This window comes from Suillus bovinus (assembly GCF_016758785.1).
Source record: "Suillus bovinus strain UH-Sbo-P2 chromosome Unknown EDB93scaffold_6, whole genome shotgun sequence".
Taxonomy (NCBI): Eukaryota; Fungi; Basidiomycota; class Agaricomycetes; order Boletales; family Suillaceae; genus Suillus; species Suillus bovinus.
The window spans coordinates 632,409-655,593 of NW_024542062.1; the positions used below are offsets into that span (position 1 = coordinate 632,409).

Genomic DNA, 23,185 nt, shown 5'->3' on the forward strand with positions numbered 1-23,185 from the left:
TGAAAATAATAGTGTTTAGTAGCACTCATGGCCAGTCATTAGTATATGTACCTTGATGTACTGATTCTAGACATCATCATCCTTTGTAACAATTCCCACTCCATACTCATCACTCCACGTAAATCCTGATGTGTTTTTGATATCTAAAACAGCATTATACCCTGATTTGAGCTACAAGGTATTGAATCTATGTGACATAATCATGTGACTGATAACATACCGATTGCCACTTAGTCTTACAAACACTAGCTGTCTTCTCAGCACCACTTGCATTTGGGAATCTCTCCTTCAGTAAGTTTGCAGCTGCAGTAAGTGTCAGAGTCTTGAAATTTCCATCGCCACTTGCAGAAAACTGAGACAATAGAAAGTCGACAAAAACAGCTTCTTCATCTGATGTCCAGGAGGCAGCAGGCTTTCTTTTGCCCTTCTTCAATTCCACTTGGTCAATGGTACCACGAGAACAAAGAGAATGAGTAGATTTGTCACTGTTGATCGATTCACTGGATGACATGGCGGTAGGTAAGCAAGGTGCGCTGACAGCACTGCATAATCTGCGATGATGTGATCCGGCATCTCCCAGACCATCATGTGACTTGATTCAGAATTTTGAATTTGCAATTATTCGTTGTCCAGCTTCGACTTGACTCTAGAGACGGTGACACAATCTATTAGGTTGGGCTGGGCCGAGCGTTAGCTCGGGAAGGATGCAAGCAGGTGGAGCCGCTGGGAGGGCAGGACACTGCTTACAGATTTGATTGTGTCAATCGACTCATGAGTATCTCTGGAACGGTAAAAATTCGAATTGACAGATAAGATTATAAGGCATGTGGCTAATTAAAATGCTAGAAGTAATACTGCTTAGCGACGACTTAAAAGGGAGAGGTGGGTGGGTATAACAAAATTTTATTGAGCGAGTGAGGAGTGTGATGGATGATGAACTCGGTGTCATGGTGGAGAAGAAGAAAATTGAATAGTGGAAGTGAGCAACGCGGCCACTCAGCTGGATGCATGGTGCCGAGGTATTTCAGCAGGCTTCATTACCTGGCACCTGGACATTCCAGCTTCGACTTGACTCTAGAGATGGTGACATGATCTATTAGGTTGGGCTGGGCCGAGCATTAGCTCAGGAAGGACGCAAGCAGGTGGAGCCACTCACCCAACAAGCCAGAACAATCCGTGGCTCAAAGCTGCTTAGCCCAATCAGAATGTGGAGGCGACGGTTATAGAGCAGTCACATTAGCCAGGTGCTGGGAGGATATCTGCTCAAAAGCACGAATGTAAGTCTCATATGCTAATGATTTCCAATGGCCGGCGATTCAGATTATTTCGGGGCTGATCTTTTTGGCCAAATAGAATGACACGCTGCCTATTCAAAATGAGTGGCCAAACATCAGGGAAAACCTCCCATGCCAACTTAGGTATACAATAGACAAAATATCACAAATTAGAGCTAGATATACATAAACTCAATATTGTTCATAATACACAATGTAATTATTGCAAAGTTATAGAGTACTACCTAAGGGTCACAAAATTATGCCTATCTATGTAACAATTAACCAAAAATGTATCACATTCCTCAAGAACATTGTTACTCTTCCAGTCACAAGACGTGCAGGTATGGAGATTCGAGAAATTTGACACCTGAATCCTACTGAGTGATGAATCAATCAATGTGAGTATGCAATTTTAAAATATCTCTCAAGTCCAACATTTGTGTGTATTTGGTTGTATCATGTGACTTGTTTGTTGAATGAAATATCTCAAGTCCAACATTTGTGTGTATTTGGTTGTATCATGTGACTTGTTTGTTGAGCAAATTGCCAGTGGCACCATGCCACATCTTCTTTTTCTTCTTTGACTCTCACTCTTGTCTTTCTCCCTGGTGTTCGTGCACTACATACAATTAAGGTGTGCAATGTTTTTTTATTCTAATCTTGTTCTTTATATTTACACAAAACTATTCTAGGAGACTTATAGGATTATTTTTTGCTGCTCTCATATTTGCATGCACTTGTTCTTCTTTGCTTGCACATACTCATTCTTGGCGCCTTGCACAATTGGTAAGTTTTTGCTTGTTTATTCACCATTCATTTATTGTATTTTGTTTGTTTGCTCATTTGCGTTGAAAATGGCTATATAGGTGTATGCAGTGCTCTTCTGGATGGTACATGGCACTCCGGCCAAGTTTAAATTTACTGGAAATCAATTTAGCAAGGTCTATTTCTTCCATGTCAAATTTCTGAAAGATCTCAGCGCAAAATTGCCCGAGAAATTCCACAAGTTGATGGCCGATATCTTCACTGCAATACAGTATGTCCAGTCTTGTTCTCTCGTACACCTTAAATGCACTCGAGTCTTTTGTAAGGGATCTCATGCAGCACAAGAGTTCTGCCACTGATGCGGAAGCTGATGCACTTGCATTCCTTGACCTCAACAGGATGGATGAGGACTAAGTCTCCATAGTATTACCTCTCAAAATCGTTATATACTCGCTCTTTACTATTACATTCTTTTTAATGAAAACTTGATTTCTTTCCTGTATACAAGTCAGTTCTAGTGAGCAATAATAAATCTGAATGCAAGAAAATCTTGGCAACATTAGCGCTAAGTTTATGCTACATTCTGTACAATGTGCAAAAATATCATCTAATTTTGAAAAAGTTAAAGGGGGGGTAAAAGAGTCTCCATAATCTGCTAAACACTGTATTTAGGAAAAATTTTCAGTAATTATTGAAGTTAGATCTAAACTTAGCTAGGTTTGCATGGGAGGTTTTCCCTGATGAATGGGGTGCCCCATCCCCATCCCATCAAGATCAAATTGATTCTTTCCATGGCACAGGCCTTCACCATTGGGCAAATTTCACCCTTAGAGTCGCGCCATGAAAGTAGAGGGTCACCTGCGAGTGCTGGTACTACTGACACTAGGTTGTGAAGGGCTGCTAGCGGACATAAAGCTCCTTGTTCATTTAGAAAAATGGATTGTGTTTCTCCCGGTTTCGCTGTTTTTGCTGAAGGAAGGTCAAGACGTGCATATGGGCTGTTTCAAAGATCATAGCCAAAGAATGCGTGAGCCCGTGTGAGATGTTTGGCTGGATCAAAGGCTGCACGTGAGGCAACAGAGACTTTGCCAAAACGCATCATACCGAAGAAGGCACATGATGCCATTGCCCAAATGCATGCATCAAAGGGTTCTGATAAGGAGAGGGTGGCTTTGATGGCAGTAAGCATAGCAATAGTTACAGGTGGCCGAAGGGGCTTTCGACGACTAGACTGGAGGTTCTCCAGACCTTGCAAAGACCAATTGATCCTCTCACAGTGAGAATCTGACAGCGGTGGAGGCCAACCTTGCGCAATATGCCACGCTCGCACGGCAGAAAGATATTTATGGGCAACCCCAACAGAGACTGGCTCAAAGCTGGGTGTACTTGGTCCTGCAGATAAAAGAGGGTCCTCAGGGTCTGGGTCTGTGGGACTGAATCCTATAGAGTATCTTCCAGCTTCTTGCTCTGTGAGTATGTACAAATCAATTATTGAAGGATTGAGTAGTGAGGATGAGTGGTTCTCGAAATAAATGAGTGGATGAAGGCAGGCATTGAATCCCAACATTGAAACCATTGCAAATACCATTGATTATATGACACCAATCATCGAAGATACCATATTTACAAAGAAGTTCCTCTAACCGAATGTGGTTTAGAGGGGTGACCACACTGCGTGGATCACTGACGGGCCTTGCAATTGCTGGCTCCGTGTGATGAATCTCCGCAGATGCTGCAAGCGTGAACATTTCTGCAGTTGGCACCATAGGTGCAGATGGAGCTGTTGGCCCAGTTGAAGCAGAAATGCTTCCCATTGGGTGACATAAGTGCATGCTTACTCCAGGTATTGGTGGTGAGAGCTGCGACAGGTTTACCGGCGATGGTGGTGTCTGCAGGGCAGTCGGCTGGGAGGTGGCCATTTGCTCCACAGCGAAAGCAATGGTTCGACGCAAAGGTATGGGATTTCTTATGGGGCGATGATGAGAAGTCGCTCGGGGCAGAGCGCTTAGATGGTGAACTGGGAGCGACAGCTTGAACAGTGGCAGAAGCAATCTTATTATTGGCTAAGGCAAGTGCAGCTATGTTGAGTCCGGTCAAGTTGTGATCATGATTGGCATGGGCAAGCTCTCTTTGCTGCACATCATTGCACATCATAGTGCATAGCTACTGGCCATCCATGAGTGCGACCAATATTGAGCACCACCAGGTGGTGTGACGAAAGTGCGGAGGCTCTATCCTCCCCCCAATAAAAGGCTGTCTTTTCCTCTGCAACTTTCGACACAGCATCCAGTCTACCGCCAAAATTAAAAATTTGTTCAAATGATCCAAGCCTTTAGCAGTTAGACCATCATGTGTGAAGACATAGGACAAGTCCTCCCTGTGCAGGAAAGCTTTGGACCGAGCTGCATGGGTGAGAGTCGTGTATGGAATGTAATGGTACTGCTTAAACACATCTTCCACCTTTGCAGGCACAGCTGTGATAAGCCTCATTAGAGACCATATTCTTAAAGGAACAATCAAAATAACAAGTGAAGTACGGCGCGGTTGGATAGATCCTTGATCAACGAAGCAGTAATGGATGCCCTTTAGGCCGATGGTATGGTACGGTCTGACACGGTATGCATACTACAGAAGTAGCTGCCTGATGAGTGCAGTGCACACAGGATTTGCAGTGCATAGGCATGAAGAATGAAAGAATAAAGACTCACACAAACTCAATGTGCTTACTTTGTGCCCGGGTTGTAGAGCAGGTAAGGTGAGATATTTAGACTCTTCCTTAGTGCCAGCTAAATTCGCCCGAATATGTTCGACAGCTGCCGGGTCTGCGACTAATGCCTGCTGAGGGGCAGGAGCTCTGGCCGGTAAAGGGACACCGTGAGCTTCGCCACACTCAAGCTCGGCAATTCGTGTGCGTAAGGCCACTATCTCATCTGCAGGTGTGGGAGCGGCTTGGGGTTGAACAGCAGCAGGCTGCACTAAAGCCTGCTGTGCTGAAGATGGCTGGGCCAGGTTAGGAACCGAATTCGGTGCTACCATGTGATTGGCTTGCACTGATGGAGGTTGAGCTTGCTGAGAAGCATGCTGGTGTACACTCTGTGAACTCAATTGCTGTGCAGCATTGCTCGCACCGAGCCGTCCAGACGATGAAGGCGCTTGAGGTATAGAAGACGATGTTGAAGCAGACACACCTTGCATGGATGGAGGCGTGATTGGAGCATTTGAAGCTCAACTTGGTAATTCCAGACCAAGATGTTCGTGCATAATGACTGATAACAGTGATAAAATTATAACAAAATTTTATAACAAAATTTTATCGAGCGAGTGAGGAGTGTGATGGACGACGAACTCGGTGTCGTGGTGGAGAAGAAGAAAATTCCTGTACCCTCTTCTAGGGTACAGGTTTGCTGGAAAATTTCTCTGTCGACTTGATCTTCATGGCTCCACATGGTCCGCTTCTCGTGTCCTTTTTTGGTATTATATACTTTGTCAGCATTTTCTTGCGGAAGACTTTCCCTCTCCTGTCTTTGTTGTTGTGTTCGTCCTCATGGCTTCTACTTTGTCTCTAGTTAGTAATGAAACTGTGCTTTGTCTGCCTGTGTCTCTGGTGATCTCTGATCACGAGTCTGCAGACAATGGAACTTCCGTCATCTCATCATGTGTTTTGCGCAAATATTTCGGGTTTTTACGGGTTTCTTGTGATTGAGTGCCTCGGTGTACTCAATATCCTGCTGGTTCACTATTGCCTGTGGTCGCGCCAAATTTGCGTATGATAGTCGAGAACTTTGCAACATTTACACAAGATCAATACACTGAGATTGCATGCGCTCATTCTATCTACGTGTCTTCAGCAGATCGCAAAGATCATGTTCATGATTTGCTCCGCATGCATGGATGCAATTCGGTGTGTATTTCTAATGCAGTGGTGTTTAAGCTCTTAAAGTATCCCAGAGTTGCTGATTCTATTCCTGTCTTACTTGAGCCTTTTGCAGCTTCATCTTGTTCTCATTGTGCAAGTGCCAAACATGATGCTCGCATTGCAGCCAGCACACCTGAGCGCATGGATGTGAGAGCAGTAGATGCTGCTCGCCATCGAGATACTTACAATGAGAAGAATGCAGATGTTGTCGATGATCCACATTTTCCAGCTGTGTTTTCTTTCGACAATAAGTTGGATATTATTGGAGATTGGCAACAAAAGATGAGTCCACAATCTTTGAGATGTGGTTGTTGTGCTATTTGTGCACATAACATTTGTGCTCATGATCTTTTATGTATAGATGCAAGTAACATACCGCTTCATTTGTTGCGCAATGATTGCTTGCCGGAACATACTCTGCCTCGTACATATGATTTTGAGCTGTATCTTCGAGCAATTTTATATCCGAAAGGACTCGTCGATCGTTGGTCATTTTCTGGAGTGTATATGTGTCACTCATGTCCTTCGCTCTACTTGGCCGAGCTCCACATCAGCCTCTTAATTCATTGGCCAATTTTCAGTATTATGGTCATGAAAGACTACCTGTTGACATACGAGAGGCTTTTTCTATGTCCTCTATTTTCGACTGGATGTTGGTGTCCCGTGTGCAAGCATCGCAAGTGACCCACTTTTATACATACAAGTCTTCAATTTCTGGCCCTCACTTTTGGTCTGCAGAGGAAGGTTCACAGTGTTATAATCAAGGCAATATTGCCATTTGTCCACAGAATTCTACTGAGTTGTATACTCTTTTGCCACTGAGTCCTGATGAGCTGCAAGAAGCTATGTGTGTCATATTCTCGGGACAGAAAATACAACCGTCATGCGACACTGTCAGAAAAATGGGACCCGTGTTGGTCACAAAGAGTAGAGTTCAAAAGTTGATTTAGTTCTTAATCGAAAATAATTCATGGTATCAGCATAGTGGTGTAACATATAGTCAGTCCAATATGGACGCACTGTTCGATGAGATCAATTCAAAATCAGACACAAGTCTGCCGAGCGCTCTATCAGTTTGTCATTTGCCAATGGACAGTCAGGTTCCAGTGGACGAGGGGTTTAGATTTTGTGATGTTTATGAAGATGATAGAAGTCAGGTAGCTGTAGGTGATATCGTTATGGAGGCTGTCGGGTATACTATGGGAGATCATTCTGTACAAAGCAGAGAGAAAATGAAATTGCACGCGCTCACATATGTTTTAGATCATAAGAAGTTTTTGTTGTCACGCACAGGGAGTAAATTTGTTGCTGATAATGATCCTGGTTTAATGTCTTACTTGTTTCCTCATCTAGATCCTTGGGGTATTGGAGGATTCTTTCATAGTGGTCGCACTACACAACAACATATTTCAATGCAAGCGCAAGTCAAAAATCTTTTAAGACAAGATGATTCACCTTTTTGTAATGACCCTCATTTTGCGTTTATATGCTGGAACATGATTCAAAAACAAGCAGTCAGTAGGAATACGACTTTTTGCATCAGTACATCTTCGCAACGAGGATTAGTTAAAGATTTGAAAGAGATCGTGCCTTCATTAACGTCTATAGCTGAAAAGTGGCAGAAGTTGAGTGATCCGAAGCCTTCAACAACTCGAGAAAAGAAAGCTGCCCGAATTCTGCGTCATTTACAAGCATTGACAAACTCAATACGAGGGAGTGTTGGCTACAAATTATGTCGCCGTAATGAGATTTGTTCCTTGATGAAAAAGTTCTCGACACCTGCATTATTTGTAACCCTTAATCCACACGATCTGACTAGTAGCATTTTGCCTATCGTCTCAAGTATCAAAATTGCGAACTGGTCTATGATGTCATCTTTTGAACGAGCAAAGGTGGTTGCAAGTCATCCTGATGCGGCCGCAATCACATTTGATTTGCAAATTCAGGTGTTTGTTGATATTATATTGAAATATAAACATGGGCCTGGCATGTTTGGACATTGTAAAGCTTACTATGGAATGGTAGAGGCTCAAGGGAGAGGGACTTTACATTGCCACATGTTTCTGTGGATTGCAGGTAATCCGAGTCCTCAGGCATTGCGGGATCGTATTACCCAAGAAGCAGGGTTCAAGGATAAGATGTTTGCCTGGTTGGAAAGTATCATCAGTTGTGAACTACCAAATGATAAGGGTTGTGTTTTTGAGACGCATGCAGAAGATGCCAAAAAACCTGTCAGAAAACGGGATGAAATGGACCCCTGGTTAGAAACATTGCCACAAGTCACGGAATTAGATGCTCAATCCTTTAGATATGAATTTCGTGAATTTTTGAGTCGCCTCGCAGTGGAATGCAATTGGTATGTCCACAATGACACATGTTATAAGCATCTACAAAGCGGGGAAAAACATGCTGATGAGAATTGCAGAATGCGGTTAGATGGATTGTTACAAGATATCACTTCAATTGACATTGAGACTGGTTCAATCAAGTTGCATCGATGGAGAGCCAGGATTAATAATTATATGGACCTGATCTTGTTTCTTATGCAATCTAATACAGATACTCAATTCATTGGATCTGGCGAAGCTGCAAAGGCTGCTGTATTTTATATTACAGAGTATGTTACTAAAGGTAGTCTCCCGATGTACATTGGTCTTCAAGCACTGGATTATGCTACAAAAATGCACGAGCAGAAATTTGAAGCTTCAGCTTCAGGCGACATTGATATAGACCAAAAGAATCACAACCTGATAACTAAATCAGTCAATGCAATGATGGGACAACAAGAGATTTCTCATCAACAGGTTATGAGTTATTTGGTTGGCAGAGGAGATTGCTATACAAGCCATACTTTCCAAACAGTGAGATGGTATGAATTTGTGCGCGCTGCCGATAAATTAGACAGAGAGATTCAGTCCAATATAAATGAAGAGGGATATGTAGAGGATGATGATTTCATGATACAGGAAGAGCAAGTCACTGTGAACATAGTGCTGCTGTATTAATTGATGGCTATACTATTCATGCTTTGACATTTCTACCTAAAAGAGAGGTACCTGTCAAACAACATGACCTTGAGCATATTTGGTGGACTATAGAATATCTCATCTTGGATGAGGCATCGTTACTATCGGCAGAACTGTTAAGTCAAGTATCACATTGTATCTGTCAAGCCAAATCGTGGGATGAATCAGCAAGAAATAAACCTTTCGGAGGTGTGAATGTGATTTTTGCTGGTGACTTAGGACAATTGCGACCACTGAAGTCAAATGCGCTATATAGTTATAAACTTGCCAATCAATTGAGCCCAAGTACAACTCATACTATTAAAGGACAAACAGTGTTATATGGGGCATTTTTATGGCGTTGTAGAAAGCTGATTCCCGCTGGGCTCAGCAGAAATCGTACTACCTAGACAACAAATATTTAGGTAGATCTTAGCACGACCTAGTCTGCTATACTTGCAGAGCAAGTGCGTTCGATCCTATAGGGGTAGCTGTTTGGTATTAGTTTAGATAGTTAGTTATCAATAATAGGAAGATAATCCGAAGCTAAGAACTACTTGTCCGAAGGGAAACTGTCGGGTCCAAAAATATCGGAGTCGGGTCAGGCGTCGGACTATGCATTGGACGGTGAAGGAATGTGTCAGAAGTATGTCGGATTGTCGGTCAAATGAGTGTTGGATGTGTCGGAGTGTTTCGGAGAAAAAGAGCAGATAGATATTTCACAATACAATCAAGTACTACTAATATCCAATGACTTCCATCCTACTACTGAGTAGGGAAAAGTAAGTAATGCAATAGGTAGGAAGTACTAGATATTAAATAGTGTCTATGTAGGATTTCGGAGTGCATTAGGTGAAAACAGTAGTGCAAAATCGGGTCTGAATGTATGTAAAAGAGCATGTGTACTGCACCTTTTTGTAGATAACATGTAATAACACTGTCTGTAATGTTCAGTGATGCAAAACGAGTAAATACGCACCAGTGGGGGTAGATACGACTGGACAGGACATAGGGAGGACGAGTCCGATGCAAAAATGTCGGGTCCAAAACTTTCAGGTCGGGGTCGGGCGTCGGGATCAGGATCAGAATGTCAGGGATGTGTCAGATGAATACTGTTTAACATGAGTATCAAAAACACGGGTTTTGAGCCCAGCACCACGACTATCGTTACAGCGTCAAATAGACGTAGTCATCGAATTAAAACAAAATTGGCGAGCGAGAGATGATGCTGAGTTTGTTGAGATGTTAAATCACATATGGCTGTGGAAGGTGAGGAAGACTACATTAGACGACTCTCATCCAAGTGATTATGATACATTGAAATTGCGCTCACTCAATGAAATTAAGATGAGATCATCAGAACAATTTGATTCCTTTAAGGATGCACCTATCGTTGTCACTCGCAAGTATTTGAGGGATGCTATTAATGAAAAGAAAGCATGTGCGTTGTCACAACCCAATAACGAATTAATGCTGGGCAGAGACTAGGACTTGGACTAAGGTTATCACAACAATGAAAAGAGGAGCAGGTACGTCTTGGATTGCTACAGTTGTAGATACAAGAGGTTTGAACTAGAGAACTATTGACCAAGACATGCTACCTATATACAACTATTGAAATGGAGATTGAAACTGAGATATAACTACTAGCCAATCATAAAAAGGAAAAGGGAATTGTACCATAGAACGTCGTAGAATATTAAAGAAGTATCACGTGACCATATCTTATCTTATCGTATCTAATCTAATCTATTCACAATCAAAGAACTCGTCTTCTTCATCAGTCACATCAAAGACACGTGTCGTGGGCGCTAAAGGTATTTCGGGAATGATAGATGCTTTCAGGGTAGGGTTAGGGTTTGACTTAGGCGCTGTGTATTGGCGCTTAGGAAGATTCAAGAAAGAATAATGGTTTGTTAAAGGTACTCGTGACATTACCCCCTCTCTAAGGTGAGTGTCATCATGAACGAATGAAGGTCGGATATTCTTTTCTCTCCATCGTTTGAAATCTTCCGTAAACAGTACTGAGCCTTTGATTCTTCGGTATTTTTCGGCTGCAGCCATGGGATTCTTCTTATGGAACTCTGCTAAAGGAATTGGGGCGTTCTTCAAATTCTCTTCTGGCTCCCAAGATGACTCTTCCTTCGGGTATCCTTTCCATTTCACTAGGTATTGCAGCTTTCCTCGGAACAATCGGCTATCTAGTACTTCTTTATAGCAAATTCTTCCCAATCGTCAATCAATTCTGGAGGTGGTCGGTTGGGAGGAGGATGTGGAATTAATCGAGATGCGTGATATGGCATAAGCAATTCTACGTGGAAAACCGGGTGAATCTGATATTTTTCCGGCAATTTCAACTTGTAGTTCACTTCACCGATCTTCTCTAGTATTTTGAAGGGACCTAGACGACGATCTGACAGCTTTTGACTCAGACGACGTTGTTTGAGATTCTTCGCGTCAAGCCAGACCTTGTCTCCTACTTTATACTGAGGTGCTTCTTTTACTCCTTTGTCATAGAATCGCTTCATGCGTTCATTGACCATCTTAAGAGTATTTTCAGCATCATCTCTCGCTTCTTTCATTTGATCAATTCTCTCATTGGCGGCGGAGATTACGGACATAGAGTTTGGATGAATCGTGAAATCTGGGTTATACCCGTAGAGAACTTTGAACGGACTGTGACCGGTTACTGTGACTGCATTGTTGTGTGAAAACTCTGCTATCGGCAGCCAAGATACCCAATCATTCTGTCTGTATGACGTGAACATGCGCAAGTATTGTTCGACTTCTTGATTTACGTGTTCAGTCTGTCCATCTGTTCTGGGATGATAGGAGGTCGACGCAGACCATTTCGTTCCTAATCTTTTTGACATTTGTCCCATGAACTTTGATATGAACTGAGTTCCTCTATCTGAAATCACTTTCTTTGGTGTTCCGTGATGTTTCCATACATTCTTCAGAAATAGCTCGGAAATACCCTTCGAGTCTACGTCTTTGGTGGTGGGAATGAAGTGTGCTTGTTTTGAAAATCGATCAACGACTACAAATATGCTATCACACCCTTCACTCTTCGGCAAATCCACTATCAGGTCACAGGTGATTGTCTGCCAAGGTCCTTCTGGAACTTCATTTGGCTGTAAAGGCCCCGTTGGTTTACTTGGAAGCACTTTCGTTTGTCTGCACCTATCGCAACCGTCTACGTAATCGTGAACATACTTCGTCATTGAAGGCCACCAGTAGTTTCTGGAAATCAATTCTAAGGTTTTAGCTCGTCCAGGATGTCCAGCCGGTGGAGAGTCGTGAAACAACTCCAATATCTCTCGGCGGATCTCTTTATCATTTGGAACGTAAACTAATCCTCAGAATAACACCAATCCATCCTCCACATTCCACTCTTTGATTCCTCTACGCAATTGAACCGGTGCTGCTTTTAGCGTTTCTAATGCTTTAGCGACTTCAGGTTCTCGTTCTGTGCATTTTCGTATTTTTTGGAGTAAATGTTTCTCTCCATGCACTAAAACTTGACCTCTTTTGGCAGCTTTTACGGTAAAGAATTCTGGTTTCAAAAGAATGCGATCTGAGTTATCGTTTTCTACCCCCATTTGACATCTTTTCTTAGCAAATCATTCATTGGTCTGGCTATCTCTGAGAACCCAAGTATGAATCTTCGATAGAAGTTGGCAAAGCCCATGAATGCTTGTATATCTTTTACGCATTTGGGAACAGGCCATTTTAATACTCCTTCTACTTTCACAGGGTCCATCGACACATTGCCTTCTTCCACGATTAATCCGAGGAACTTGACTTTAGACTGTTCGAAGCTACATTTCTCAGGCTTCAAGAACAGGTCATTCTCCTTCAACCGCTTCAGGACTTCTCATACCACCTTTCGGTGCTGCTCCCTATTTCCATTCGTAAAGACCATAATATCATCAATATAGACGACTACTGTTTTGCCATCTATCAGGTCTCTCAGAATTTCATTCATCATTGTTTGGAAGGTTGCAGGTGAGTTCGTGAGTCCGAAATACATCATGGTCGGTTCATGGTGACCAAACGGCGTTTTGAAGGCCGCCTTCCACTCATCTCCTTCTTTCATGCGAATATTATTGTACCCCCATCGTACATCCATCTTAGAGTACATTGTGGCACCGGTTAAAGCATCAATCAAATCTTGAGATCTCGGTAGCGGATACGCATTTTTCACCATTTTCTCATTGAGCTTTCTATAATCCATCACCGGTCTTAACTTGCCATCTTTTTTGGCCACAAAGAAGAAAGGTGCTGCTACTGGAGATTGTGAATTTCTAATACGTCCTAGTGCAGTCTCAGTTTTCAACCATTCCTTCAGTGTATCCATCTCTTTGGGTGACAACGGATAAGGTTTCGCATTTGGCGGAAGATCGCCCTCATCTTTAAGATCTATCGCATGATCCCACTTCTTTCTTTCAGGGAAGCGTTTAGATTCTTCTTCTGAGAAAACTCCCAGGTAATCATGAAGCCAGTCAGGTACCATTTCTTCTACCGACTGCTTCTTCTTAGTAGCTTCTTCTGCTACTTTCTGCTCCGTGGCAACCGTGTTACGACTTGGATGGTATCTGTTGGCGACGCTCAAACAGAGCGTGTGTCGTCAACGGTCGAGGACGTCCTTGGGCTAGCCCAAGGTTAGGGGTCTTACTTGGCGAGGCTTCGGCAAGTAAGATTTGACGCCTATGTCCAAATCGGGTAGCTTATGTCAAGCGGATGCGAGACAATAAGCTATATCGGCCTAGGCTTACGACACCCGAAGGTTAATCGTAAGATCGTCGTTAATTAGAAGGACAGAAGTCCGACTAGTTAACAGGGGCTTTGCTCGTCGACAAAGTCGATGAGTAAAGATCGAGACTATAGGCTTATCCGCGAGGAGCAGATAAGAAGATAGAATATAGACTGCTGGCGAGGCAGAAAGGATCACTCTGGTGAGAGTAGGAGGTCAAGAACCAAGTAGATTCAAGTTAGGGAATATAGTACATGGTAGCGAGTTTATATAGAGGACAGGAGACGTATTAGTGGGTGATAACTCGTACTACCAAGAGAGGCAATCGGTAAAGGGTATAACCATAAAAGGAAAGCACGTTCGCGTTGAGACACGGGCGAGGCAGAACATGCTGGATAAGAAAGTGAGTCAAAGGTCGAAATAAGAAGTGAAACGCGCAGGGGCACGATCGTGCAGCTGCGGAGTTATCTATAAGTTGCATGTGCGACTGCGCACTGAGTCAGAGATCAAGAAAGGGAAGAGGGCAAAGGGGATGCGTCGTGCATCATATCATAGGCTACCGTCCGGACGGTAAGGGCAAGGGGACTGTCCACAGGATCAGTCAGGTGGTGGAACGGAGCATGGGTATGCTTCGTCAGCGAAAGGATCGGGCCAGATGTACTGGCTCTGCTGAAGCGACAGGTAGAGAGCGAAAGGGAATGTGAGGATGACAAGGATGACAAGGGTAAGGTCGGGGTAAGGGTATGACGCGAGGGCTGATACGAGGAGGATTAGGAGAAAAATGGTAGGGGCCCAAGCGTCTAGATGTTCTTGTAACAAACCGAGGCTTTATAACGAATCCATAGTCTCTCTGGACTCTCTTCGTCTTCTATTTCCTCAACCATCGCCCTCTTCATCGACATATCTTCTTCTTCCTCGTCTTCATCGTCCGTAGGAATTAGATCAGGTACATCATCTATCTTTTTTTGTTCTTTTTTCTTTTCTTTCTTTTTTTGTCTTTTTTCTTTTTTTGTTTCACATTTTACAGGGCATCAAGAAAGTGCAAATCGTCCTGCATTCCAGTCAATCTCTGGATTATGATATCTCAGCCAATCTATGCCGATAATAACATCATCGCTTCCTAAGTCTGTAACCATGAAGGCTGCTTTCTCTTCTTCATGATCACCAATCTTTAGACCTAGTTCTGCAAAATGAGTCATCGATCCAGCGGCATTTAGCGATCCATCAATGTTCCTGACTGAAATAGGCCTTAATAATTTACGGCATTTCACACTGTTCTTCTCAACAAACTTCTCACTGATAAATAATGTTGATGCACTGCAATCCACAAGTGCTTTTACGTCTGCTTGTCGGTTCTTTCCTTTCAACGTTATCGGAATATAAAAATGCTCAGATTTGGATCTAATATGTACTTCTGATACATCTTGAAACGTAGAAAGAATAGAGAAACGATTGTTCGGGTCTAGGTCTGCTGACTTTGACTTCAACCCCTTTAAAAATCCTTGCCTTTGTTAGAAGCGATCCAATCTGTGAACCACTTCGGCGCAGAGTTTTCTTCGACAACTGCAGCCGCTTTGACTTGTGCTTTTGGCGCACCTTTACAGTTTCTTGCTATGTGGCCTTGTTCTCCACAGCGGTAGCAGGTGAAAGCACCAGGCTTTCCTTGGGGTTTGGGAGATCCCCTCTGCTTGTCAGAGTCCACATCCATAGCGTCACTGTCTTTGCTAGGACCAGCCTGCCTTTGATTATTGAAGGTTTTGGTTTCCTTGTTAGGGGTCCACCAATTACTCTTCTTCTTCTCAGCATCTAGCTCTTCGTAGTTACGTCCAATCTGTATGGAGTAATCGATGAGCTTCTTGAGGGTGTCTTTCTCAGACGCTGGGATATGAGCGAGTTGCTCCTTGATCCGGGTTTGTAGACCAGATCGGAATTTGAGGCAGGAGGTCATAGTCGGAATATTTGGTGAGTGCAGCCTTCTGTTTGAAAGCTGCTGCGTATTCGGGCACTGATGAAGATCCTTGCTTCAGGGTTTCCAACTCCCTGACAGCCTTTCCTTCTCTGTCGTCTTGTCCCCACATGGTCTCGAATTCTGCTGACCAGTCCTCAAAGGATATTGGCTTGGTGTCAAGCTCAATAACAGTATTTCTGCGCCCATTTAGCAGCAGATCCTTTAAGGAAAGACAGGGCAGTTGTAATCTTCTGCCTGTCCGTGATCAATGGCCACTGTGACATATATAATGCCAACTGAGTAGCATAGACTTCTACGGAGATCGAATCTTTGTCTCCTGTGAATTCTGTGGGCTTCGACAATTTGACTTGCGAAGTGTTCGGGGATTGTGCGAATCTTTCCAGCTTCTTCTTCAGTTCCTCTATTTGCGCATTTTGCGTTCTGAGTTGAAGCTCTTGAGTCGCGTTCTGTGCTCAAAGTGTGTTGTTATGGTTTAGGAGTTCTTGTGTCCTAACGTACAGGTCGTGTGTTGCCATGGTGATGGCATTCTGTACATAATTGGTGAATTCCACTGGCATAGCTATGCCTTGTGGTTGTGGTCCCTGAGGTCCTTGTTCTTGGGGTTCTTGGGGGTTCTCAGGTCCCATTTCTGTTTCGTTAACTTCAGCCATAGTGCCAGGTGCGTTCTGGAATCCGATTCACTAATGACTGTTGAAGAGCGGGTCGTAACGGCTCTTCCGGATAGGAAAGATGATGAAAAGGGGAGAGGGAAAAAGGATACATAAATGGAAAGCTAAAGGGGTCCCCAGTACTAACTGGATCAACCTCGTCCTTTAGGGTCAAAGGGTTCTTTAGTCAACCCGACTGACACTTCCCTAATTACTAACTAGAAAGAGATACGTAAAACTATGCTTTGTTAAGTGGGAAAAACACTGTGTGCTTCGTGTGTGCTACTTCTCAGTCACCGAAAGGGTACAGGTCTAGGACAAGTTATCACTCTTCCAGCCGAAGCTTACAAGTGCAAGTCTCACTAGAATCCCGTATCTAAATCCTCGTGGTAACGATGGTAGGACTATCCGCAGATGCGACAGTTCCACTAGACTTAATGAAAGGTTCTACGTGCATGTGAAGAAAGATGTAGGTATGAAAGAAACTATAGTAACGTTGAGCAGGCAGGGTCTTGGGCCAGCACTCAAAGTTGTAGTGAGATGCCTAATGTCGTCAACACCTCCGTATACTGGCGGCTGCAATGTAAGGCAGGGCCTGGTATAGGACTACTAACTAATAAAGGCTATTCGTAGAAAAGCTCAAGCGAGCAAAAGGATGGGTTTCAGAAAAATGATCGCGGTTGTTTAGACCGGGCAATGGAAAACGTGTAATGGCTATCTAAGTGGTTTGTTGGCGATGTGCTCAACGAATCACCTAGAGAGAAATGATGCGAGCAGTATGCAAGAGTCGGAGTCTCCTATAGTTCAAACCTAATGTCACAACCCAATAACAAATTAACGCTGGGCAGAGACTAGGACTCGGACTAAGGTTATCACAACAATGAAAAGAGGAGCAGGTACGTCTTGGATTGCTACAGTTGTAGATACAAGAGGTTTGAACTAGAGAACTATTGACCAAGACATGCTACCTATATACAACTATTGAAATGGAGATTGAAACTGAGATATAACTACTAGCCAATCATAAAAAGGAAAAGGGAATTGTACCATAGAACGTCGTAGAATATTAAAGAAGTATCACGTGACCATATCTTATCTTATCGTATCTAATCTAATCTATTCACAATCAAAGAACTCGTCTTCTTCATCAGTCACATCAAAGACACGTGTCGTGGGCGCTAAAGGTATTTCGGGAATGATAGATGCTTTCAGGGTAGGGTTAGGGTTTGACTTAGGCGCTGTGTATTGGCGCTTAGGAAGATTCAAGAAAGAATAATGGTTTGTTAAAGGTACTCGTGACATGCGTTCACAACTGAAACTGCTCAGTTATATTGGGAATATCTTGCTAAGGATAAAGTTGGCAGAAAGTCAGTAGCGATGTATCAGCAAAAACGGCTGTGGAAATTACACAATTCAGATACGAATGATTCATTGAGTAAACTACCCCTCATTCCTGGTATGCCTGTTATGATTACAGAAAACACGGCAACGAGTTGTAAGATTGTGAACAGTAGCTGAGGTATACTGAAATCTATCACATATGAAGAAGACGAAAATCAGTGTCGCTTTGCTATCTGCGCTTTAGTTGAAATAAAGAATAGTACATTGCATGTCACTGGTTTAAATGACGGAGTGGTTCCTATCTTACCCATGAATAGTAGTTTTCATTTTCCTATAGGTGAAAAAACTGTAAGTGTATGACGAACTCAGTTGCCCATATTGCCAGGTTGGGCCTTTACAGATTTCAAAGTCCAGGGTAGTTATTTACCCAAAGTCATTGTCGACTTGACAGCTACACGATCACTACAAAGTATATATGTAATGTTATCGCGAGCATCGAAATTAGATAATGTAGCAATCTTACGGTGGTTTTCTTCCTGGGCTCTGCATGGAGATTTGCAGGGAGATGCACGTGAAGAGATGCTTCGACTGCAAAATGTAGAAGTCAGGACTCGTGCTCAATATTTAGAAAAACATGAGATTAAAAAATAACTGATGGCGAAGCACAATGTCGCAGTGTCTGGTGAGTTTAAGTATGAAGTCTCATTATGCTACTGAAAACTCCGATCGAATTTGGATGATTAGAGTTACGGAAATCACTTACCTAAGTGCATCCATATTGCCATTACCGGTGCCATTACATTGATTATTTCTTCCAGTCTTACCTCTCTCGCTGCTGTCATGAAATGGACCGAGATATCCTGAGGCTATTAAATATTTATGGAAATATAGGGGCTTTTATTTTAGGTGTGTGTTATGCACATAATATCTGAAAAACTAATATCATGAATAGTTTTTCATCCTACCCAAGGCCGCCCGCAATTTCATATAATCACAGCTGCCGTGTTAAATCATACAGAATATGATGTAGCCAAAACAGAGCGAGAAGGAGGATTATTATGCGTCTCTAAAGACATCAAGGATAAACCGGCTTTGTTCGCTAGTGAGGCTTGTCTATTATAACTCCTAATTACATAATAACCACAAAAAGACACAGTGAATTCTATTCTCAACGACAGGAGCATAAACATAATCTATAGTGAGAGTACCAAAGTTGCTGATGAGCTTGTTGTGGAAGCAACATTGCTCCCATATCATCCATTTCAATCAGGAGGGGGACAATTGTTTAGGTTGATGCTATGCGAGGTTTTGGCTAACGGTGATTACGATAGCTCTATTAACTAACGTAAATGTCTCAGAGAAACTGAGTCTCTTTTGGTGTGTAATATGATTGAATTATTTAGATATAGAGGCCAACGCAGTGAGAAAAGAGCACTTTGCAGTCAATATATTGGCACTGTGGATTCAGTCGCGCATGTGAATCACATTACCTGTCACATGATTCAATTTCACTATGATGATATGTTCAACGGTCGATGTCTTGTTGACATTCATCTATCCAGTCATTATTCTTTGTACAATGTTGTTCTTAGCTGGTCAGTAACTCAATAATATATTTTTAAATGACACAAACAATGTTTCGCAGCTCACGACTCTTTAATGGCCTATGAATTATGGCTGAAAGTGATGACCGACAAAATTAGGAGATTACTATTCCCATCTTCACTTCAAGAGATGGCAGCATGGGCAGATATCTACAAAGATGAAGAGAAACATGATAAATCAAGAAACAACATCCTCATCTACAAGCATGTCTCTGAAAATGACACAACCATGGTCTTTCCAGTTGTGATCCGGCTGCATGGCATTTTAGAGCAATTTCGTGTGGACCACTTCGGCAATTGGTCTAGGTAAGTCTAAAATCAAAGACACAGTCCATACTGACAAGACTAATAAGAATTCACAGTAAAGTCGATGATGTTCAGCGAGTGGTTCAATACATCCATCTTTCACCTGGAGGACATGAAGCTGCTTGGAATGCAACAATTGCCTCCCTCAACCTTGCTAACGACTATGTGAGCAGGCGGTTGGGTATACTTATGCAAGAAATTGTAAACAATGGGTGTATGTACTTGCAGAGACGTGTATTTTATAAGGTAAGTGATCCCACTGTTCGGAAGATAATTTTACATGTGAAGTTAGAGAGACACCACAAGAGCATCTAAAGAACCTCGCCTCAAACCAGAAGATGATCCGGCAGAAAACTTTTATCGCATTCAAGAATGGTGGAGTGTTGCACAAGCATTGCAACTGGCAGAGTTGACTGCAGAGGGTAAAAAGGTACCAATCAATGCCATCCTACTGACTGAAGGAGATTTTGTTGAAGTCAGTGTCAAACTTGACTTTGTGGTGAATAGAAATAGGAACACAAGGACCACCATCAAGTGTTTCCTTACATGCACTTACATGGTGCGAATGATGCCCGCAAGGGAAGTCCAAAATCAAGAACTGGTAGGTAACAATACTTGTAAATATTAAACGATGCTAAAATAACAACATCTAGGACAATAAGAGAGCAACTCAGAAGCGCGTGCGAAGTCCTGCATCCATTGAGAAACTCAAAAAGAGATTCCACACCACTCTAGACTTCAATGAGGATTAAAAGAGCAAAAGGTTCGAACACATTTGTATTTGTTTAGCCAATTCTTTAGGAGACCCGGGTCGATTAAAAATAGGGTCTTCACTCTTTATCAACAACCACTCTGTTCACTATGGTTAAAAGTAAAAACAACACGATGCTAGACAAAGACAACTCGCCAGAGACTCATCCGCACAAAAGGACAAGAGTGAATGACGTTGGTAAGATGTTCATATATCATTATTTAGTGAAACTAAGCAAATTTGTAATAGAGAATACACCAGCGATTGAAGACAATGTCGACAGTGGACAAGTCACTATCAACAATAGTGTAGCGACAGGAAGTGCCACCAATAGCACTACTAAGTTAAGTGAAAATGCATCAATGGATGTGCACACCGATACTCTACCTACTGCACCAAAACAAGCTTTGGGTGCAAGCCAAGCGACATTAGCTGTCAAAACTGTGATCCCTCACCCGACCAAACAAATAATAGATGATAGTGAAGTAGAGGAATACAGTGATGCTTTGAAATTGTAAGTACCTTCGACGTAAACAACTTGGATCAGTTACTTATATCATTCTATCTGTTCTATATAGACGTCTTGAAAAGCTATCAGAATACATGAACCCGAAAGCAAACATCTATGCGCTTGGCAAACTCCTTCCAACAGCAACCTGGGGACCCTATAGGCCAGTCAATGATCGCAGCAAGATATTGTGTGATCCTGCTACTGGAGAATCTCTCACTATCTGGATTGTTGGGAGAATTGCAAAGATGTGGTTCACAAAGCAAGGACGTCCCGAAAGTCAAGCGTCTATCACTATCTTGCCTCTGTCACAGAGTTTGGTGAGGCAAAGCAGCTTATTACTGGCCAAGTTTTCGAACCCGGCCTTGAGTGAGTGATCCTCAATAGATATCAATCCTAACTAACGTGTTTATAGGTTTGAATCAACAGAAGGTAGACATTATTTGAGCTATGAAGTGGCAGAACACTAAAGCAGGGGATATGGTAACTGAAGTAAGTACTGAAAACACATCATCATGTAACACAGTACTAACACTTCCTAAAAGCCTATTCTCTTCGATGTGATATATGATGCGAGAGCCGAAGGGTCATTAAAGACTTACACTGAAAGACCTCTTTGGAACCTCGCCGATTTAAAGCCTGGAGATCTCATACTCTTAGAGATGAGAATGACACGCTATTCAAAGAAGGGTGAGGATAGTAAGTGGCATTCCTGTGCGCAATATGAGATGATTGCCATCTCACTCTTACACATGGTGGATCTGCCTGAAGATGACAGTCAGGGAATGCAGCAGATAGATGGATTAGCTATCTAGTACAATGTGATAAGTACGAACAGGTCAAAGTAACCTACGCAAAACTATACTACAATGATGGATCTGATTCTGTGTCACCATAACATGTGTATCATGGTCTGACATAATCATATCACATGAAATATTTCTGTAAGCAAAACATATGGAGAATGCCGAAGTCACGGATATTATGACATCATATTACAGTGCCACACAAAAGCAGTGACAGTTTCATGACATCATTACAACGCGACCTTTGCATACAAACTTTACATAGACATCTATACTGTACACTACCAATAACATGGAAGAATCACCTACACAAGCAGCTCTGCTACAAGCTATAAGAGTGATTACAAACAACAAACAACTCTCTCATAGAGAAGTATACAAAGAAGTGAAGGCGCAGAATCCTTTATGGTATATTAGTCTAAAGGTTAGCGATTACACCACACAAAAATCAAGGGAACTTACAGAGTCAAAGAGAGTCAAAAAAATTCATAAAGCTGCTACCAATGTAAAGCATCCCTGTATTGCCATCAAAATATCCAGCAACATCTCACTCTCAACCAGTATTACCAAAGGACTTCTACTCCTGCTTGCAAACCTAGAACCAATTCAACAGCCGTGCCCTACATCAAATATAGAGGCCTTACAACTTATTGAGGATCATCTGTACCCGGGTGTATGTCAGAGTCCCCTAGAGTTATTTCTGAAAGGACAAGACATCACTGATTGGTATTACTAGATCTATTTCACCGCCATGCAACATGATGAACGTCTGTACCATCCCATACTACTAGAAATATTCGGAAAGAAGAAATGTCCTCGTGGAGACATAATTGTTGTTAAGAACGGCTACAATTTCATCGCAAATGCACCTGACTTTGACATCGATGTCAATGAATTAGGAAGAACACTATGGTGGTACCTTAAAAGTGGAAGAGAACCTGTCACCGAAGCGAGCGAGAGACGCTTAATGCATTACATAGATCAATCTGTGTAAAATAACAATCAATAGCGGTGTACATAATAGAACCATAGAATAGCTGAAAGCCATGGAAGCATCGTGAATAACCCATGAGACATAATAAAAACCCTTGCTCTCACAAACCGCACAAAAAGCAACAAAACTCAGTCGGAGGGCCACAATGACACCGAAAGACTGATCCAGGAATATGAGATACCATATAAGAGAACTATGACAAATAGACAGACCTCGATAAGACAGCATCCATAAGACCTTTTTCCTCCAAAGACATCGACTGTATTTTCATACGATTGTGGCCTAGATGCTTCAATACCAAAATATCTCCATACCACTGACCACAACCGACGGCAGCAGAACAAACTAGTGCTTCATTGACAGGCAACACAGGATTGCGCTCCAAGAACAAAACACTGTAAGCGTCAGGAAAGATAGAGGTCGCTGAATCAGGAAAGCCATCGAGGAATATAGTGCATGGAGCGATGTCTGCAGAAAGTCCATGACTTCCTCCGCCAATCCACATATAAGCACGGACAATGCCATCCAAATCTTCAGGAA

General features: G+C 42.5%; 6 protein-coding genes across 6 annotated transcripts; 4 read left to right on the forward strand and 2 right to left on the reverse strand.

The window, feature by feature from the left end:
- Nucleotides 1-66: 66 nt before the first annotated feature.
- On the reverse strand, nucleotides 67-511 carry EDB93DRAFT_1246566 (uncharacterized protein; the record flags this gene model as incomplete). The annotated part of the gene is made up of 2 exons (XM_041452468.1): nucleotides 67-171; nucleotides 221-511. 2 exons carry the CDS (start codon nucleotides 509-511, stop codon nucleotides 67-69), a joined length of 396 nt encoding a protein of 131 aa, XP_041311816.1.
- A 1,497-nt stretch (nucleotides 512-2,008) lies between these two features.
- Nucleotides 2,009-2,456, forward strand: EDB93DRAFT_1100858 (uncharacterized protein; the record flags this gene model as incomplete). The annotated part of the gene is made up of 3 exons (XM_041447047.1): nucleotides 2,009-2,063; nucleotides 2,154-2,313; nucleotides 2,369-2,456. 3 exons carry the CDS (start codon nucleotides 2,009-2,011, stop codon nucleotides 2,454-2,456), a joined length of 303 nt encoding a protein of 100 aa, XP_041311817.1.
- Nucleotides 2,457-3,045: 589 nt separating this feature from the next.
- EDB93DRAFT_1246567 (uncharacterized protein) lies at nucleotides 3,046-5,237 on the reverse strand (the record flags this gene model as incomplete). The annotated part of the gene is made up of 4 exons (XM_041452469.1): nucleotides 3,046-3,509; nucleotides 3,628-3,822; nucleotides 3,881-4,175; nucleotides 4,770-5,237. The coding sequence occupies 4 exons, from the start codon at nucleotides 5,235-5,237 to the stop codon at nucleotides 3,046-3,048; spliced, it is 1,422 nt and encodes a 473-aa protein (XP_041311818.1).
- Nucleotides 5,238-6,240: 1,003 nt separating this feature from the next.
- Nucleotides 6,241-8,963, forward strand: EDB93DRAFT_1238383 (uncharacterized protein; the record flags this gene model as incomplete). The annotated part of the gene is made up of 21 exons (XM_041451535.1): nucleotides 6,241-6,442; nucleotides 6,502-6,907; nucleotides 6,944-7,011; nucleotides 7,033-7,121; nucleotides 7,143-7,150; nucleotides 7,181-7,281; nucleotides 7,312-7,344; nucleotides 7,378-7,438; nucleotides 7,478-7,500; nucleotides 7,525-7,544; nucleotides 7,575-7,587; nucleotides 7,615-7,638; nucleotides 7,672-7,676; nucleotides 7,707-7,828; nucleotides 7,862-7,959; nucleotides 7,993-8,023; nucleotides 8,045-8,151; nucleotides 8,176-8,318; nucleotides 8,343-8,446; nucleotides 8,468-8,819; nucleotides 8,925-8,963. 21 exons carry the CDS (start codon nucleotides 6,241-6,243, stop codon nucleotides 8,961-8,963), a joined length of 2,049 nt encoding a protein of 682 aa, XP_041311819.1.
- A 10,399-nt stretch (nucleotides 8,964-19,362) lies between these two features.
- EDB93DRAFT_1077972 (uncharacterized protein) lies at nucleotides 19,363-20,214 on the forward strand (the record flags this gene model as incomplete). The annotated part of the gene is made up of 3 exons (XM_041445354.1): nucleotides 19,363-19,586; nucleotides 19,625-19,836; nucleotides 19,883-20,214. 3 exons carry the CDS (start codon nucleotides 19,363-19,365, stop codon nucleotides 20,212-20,214), a joined length of 768 nt encoding a protein of 255 aa, XP_041311820.1.
- A 233-nt stretch (nucleotides 20,215-20,447) lies between these two features.
- EDB93DRAFT_1100862 (uncharacterized protein) lies at nucleotides 20,448-22,645 on the forward strand (the record flags this gene model as incomplete). The annotated part of the gene is made up of 9 exons (XM_041447048.1): nucleotides 20,448-20,535; nucleotides 20,587-20,851; nucleotides 20,916-21,214; nucleotides 21,261-21,277; nucleotides 21,302-21,337; nucleotides 21,391-21,544; nucleotides 21,951-22,075; nucleotides 22,265-22,324; nucleotides 22,388-22,645. 9 exons carry the CDS (start codon nucleotides 20,448-20,450, stop codon nucleotides 22,643-22,645), a joined length of 1,302 nt encoding a protein of 433 aa, XP_041311821.1.
- Nucleotides 22,646-23,185: the final 540 nt, after the last annotated feature.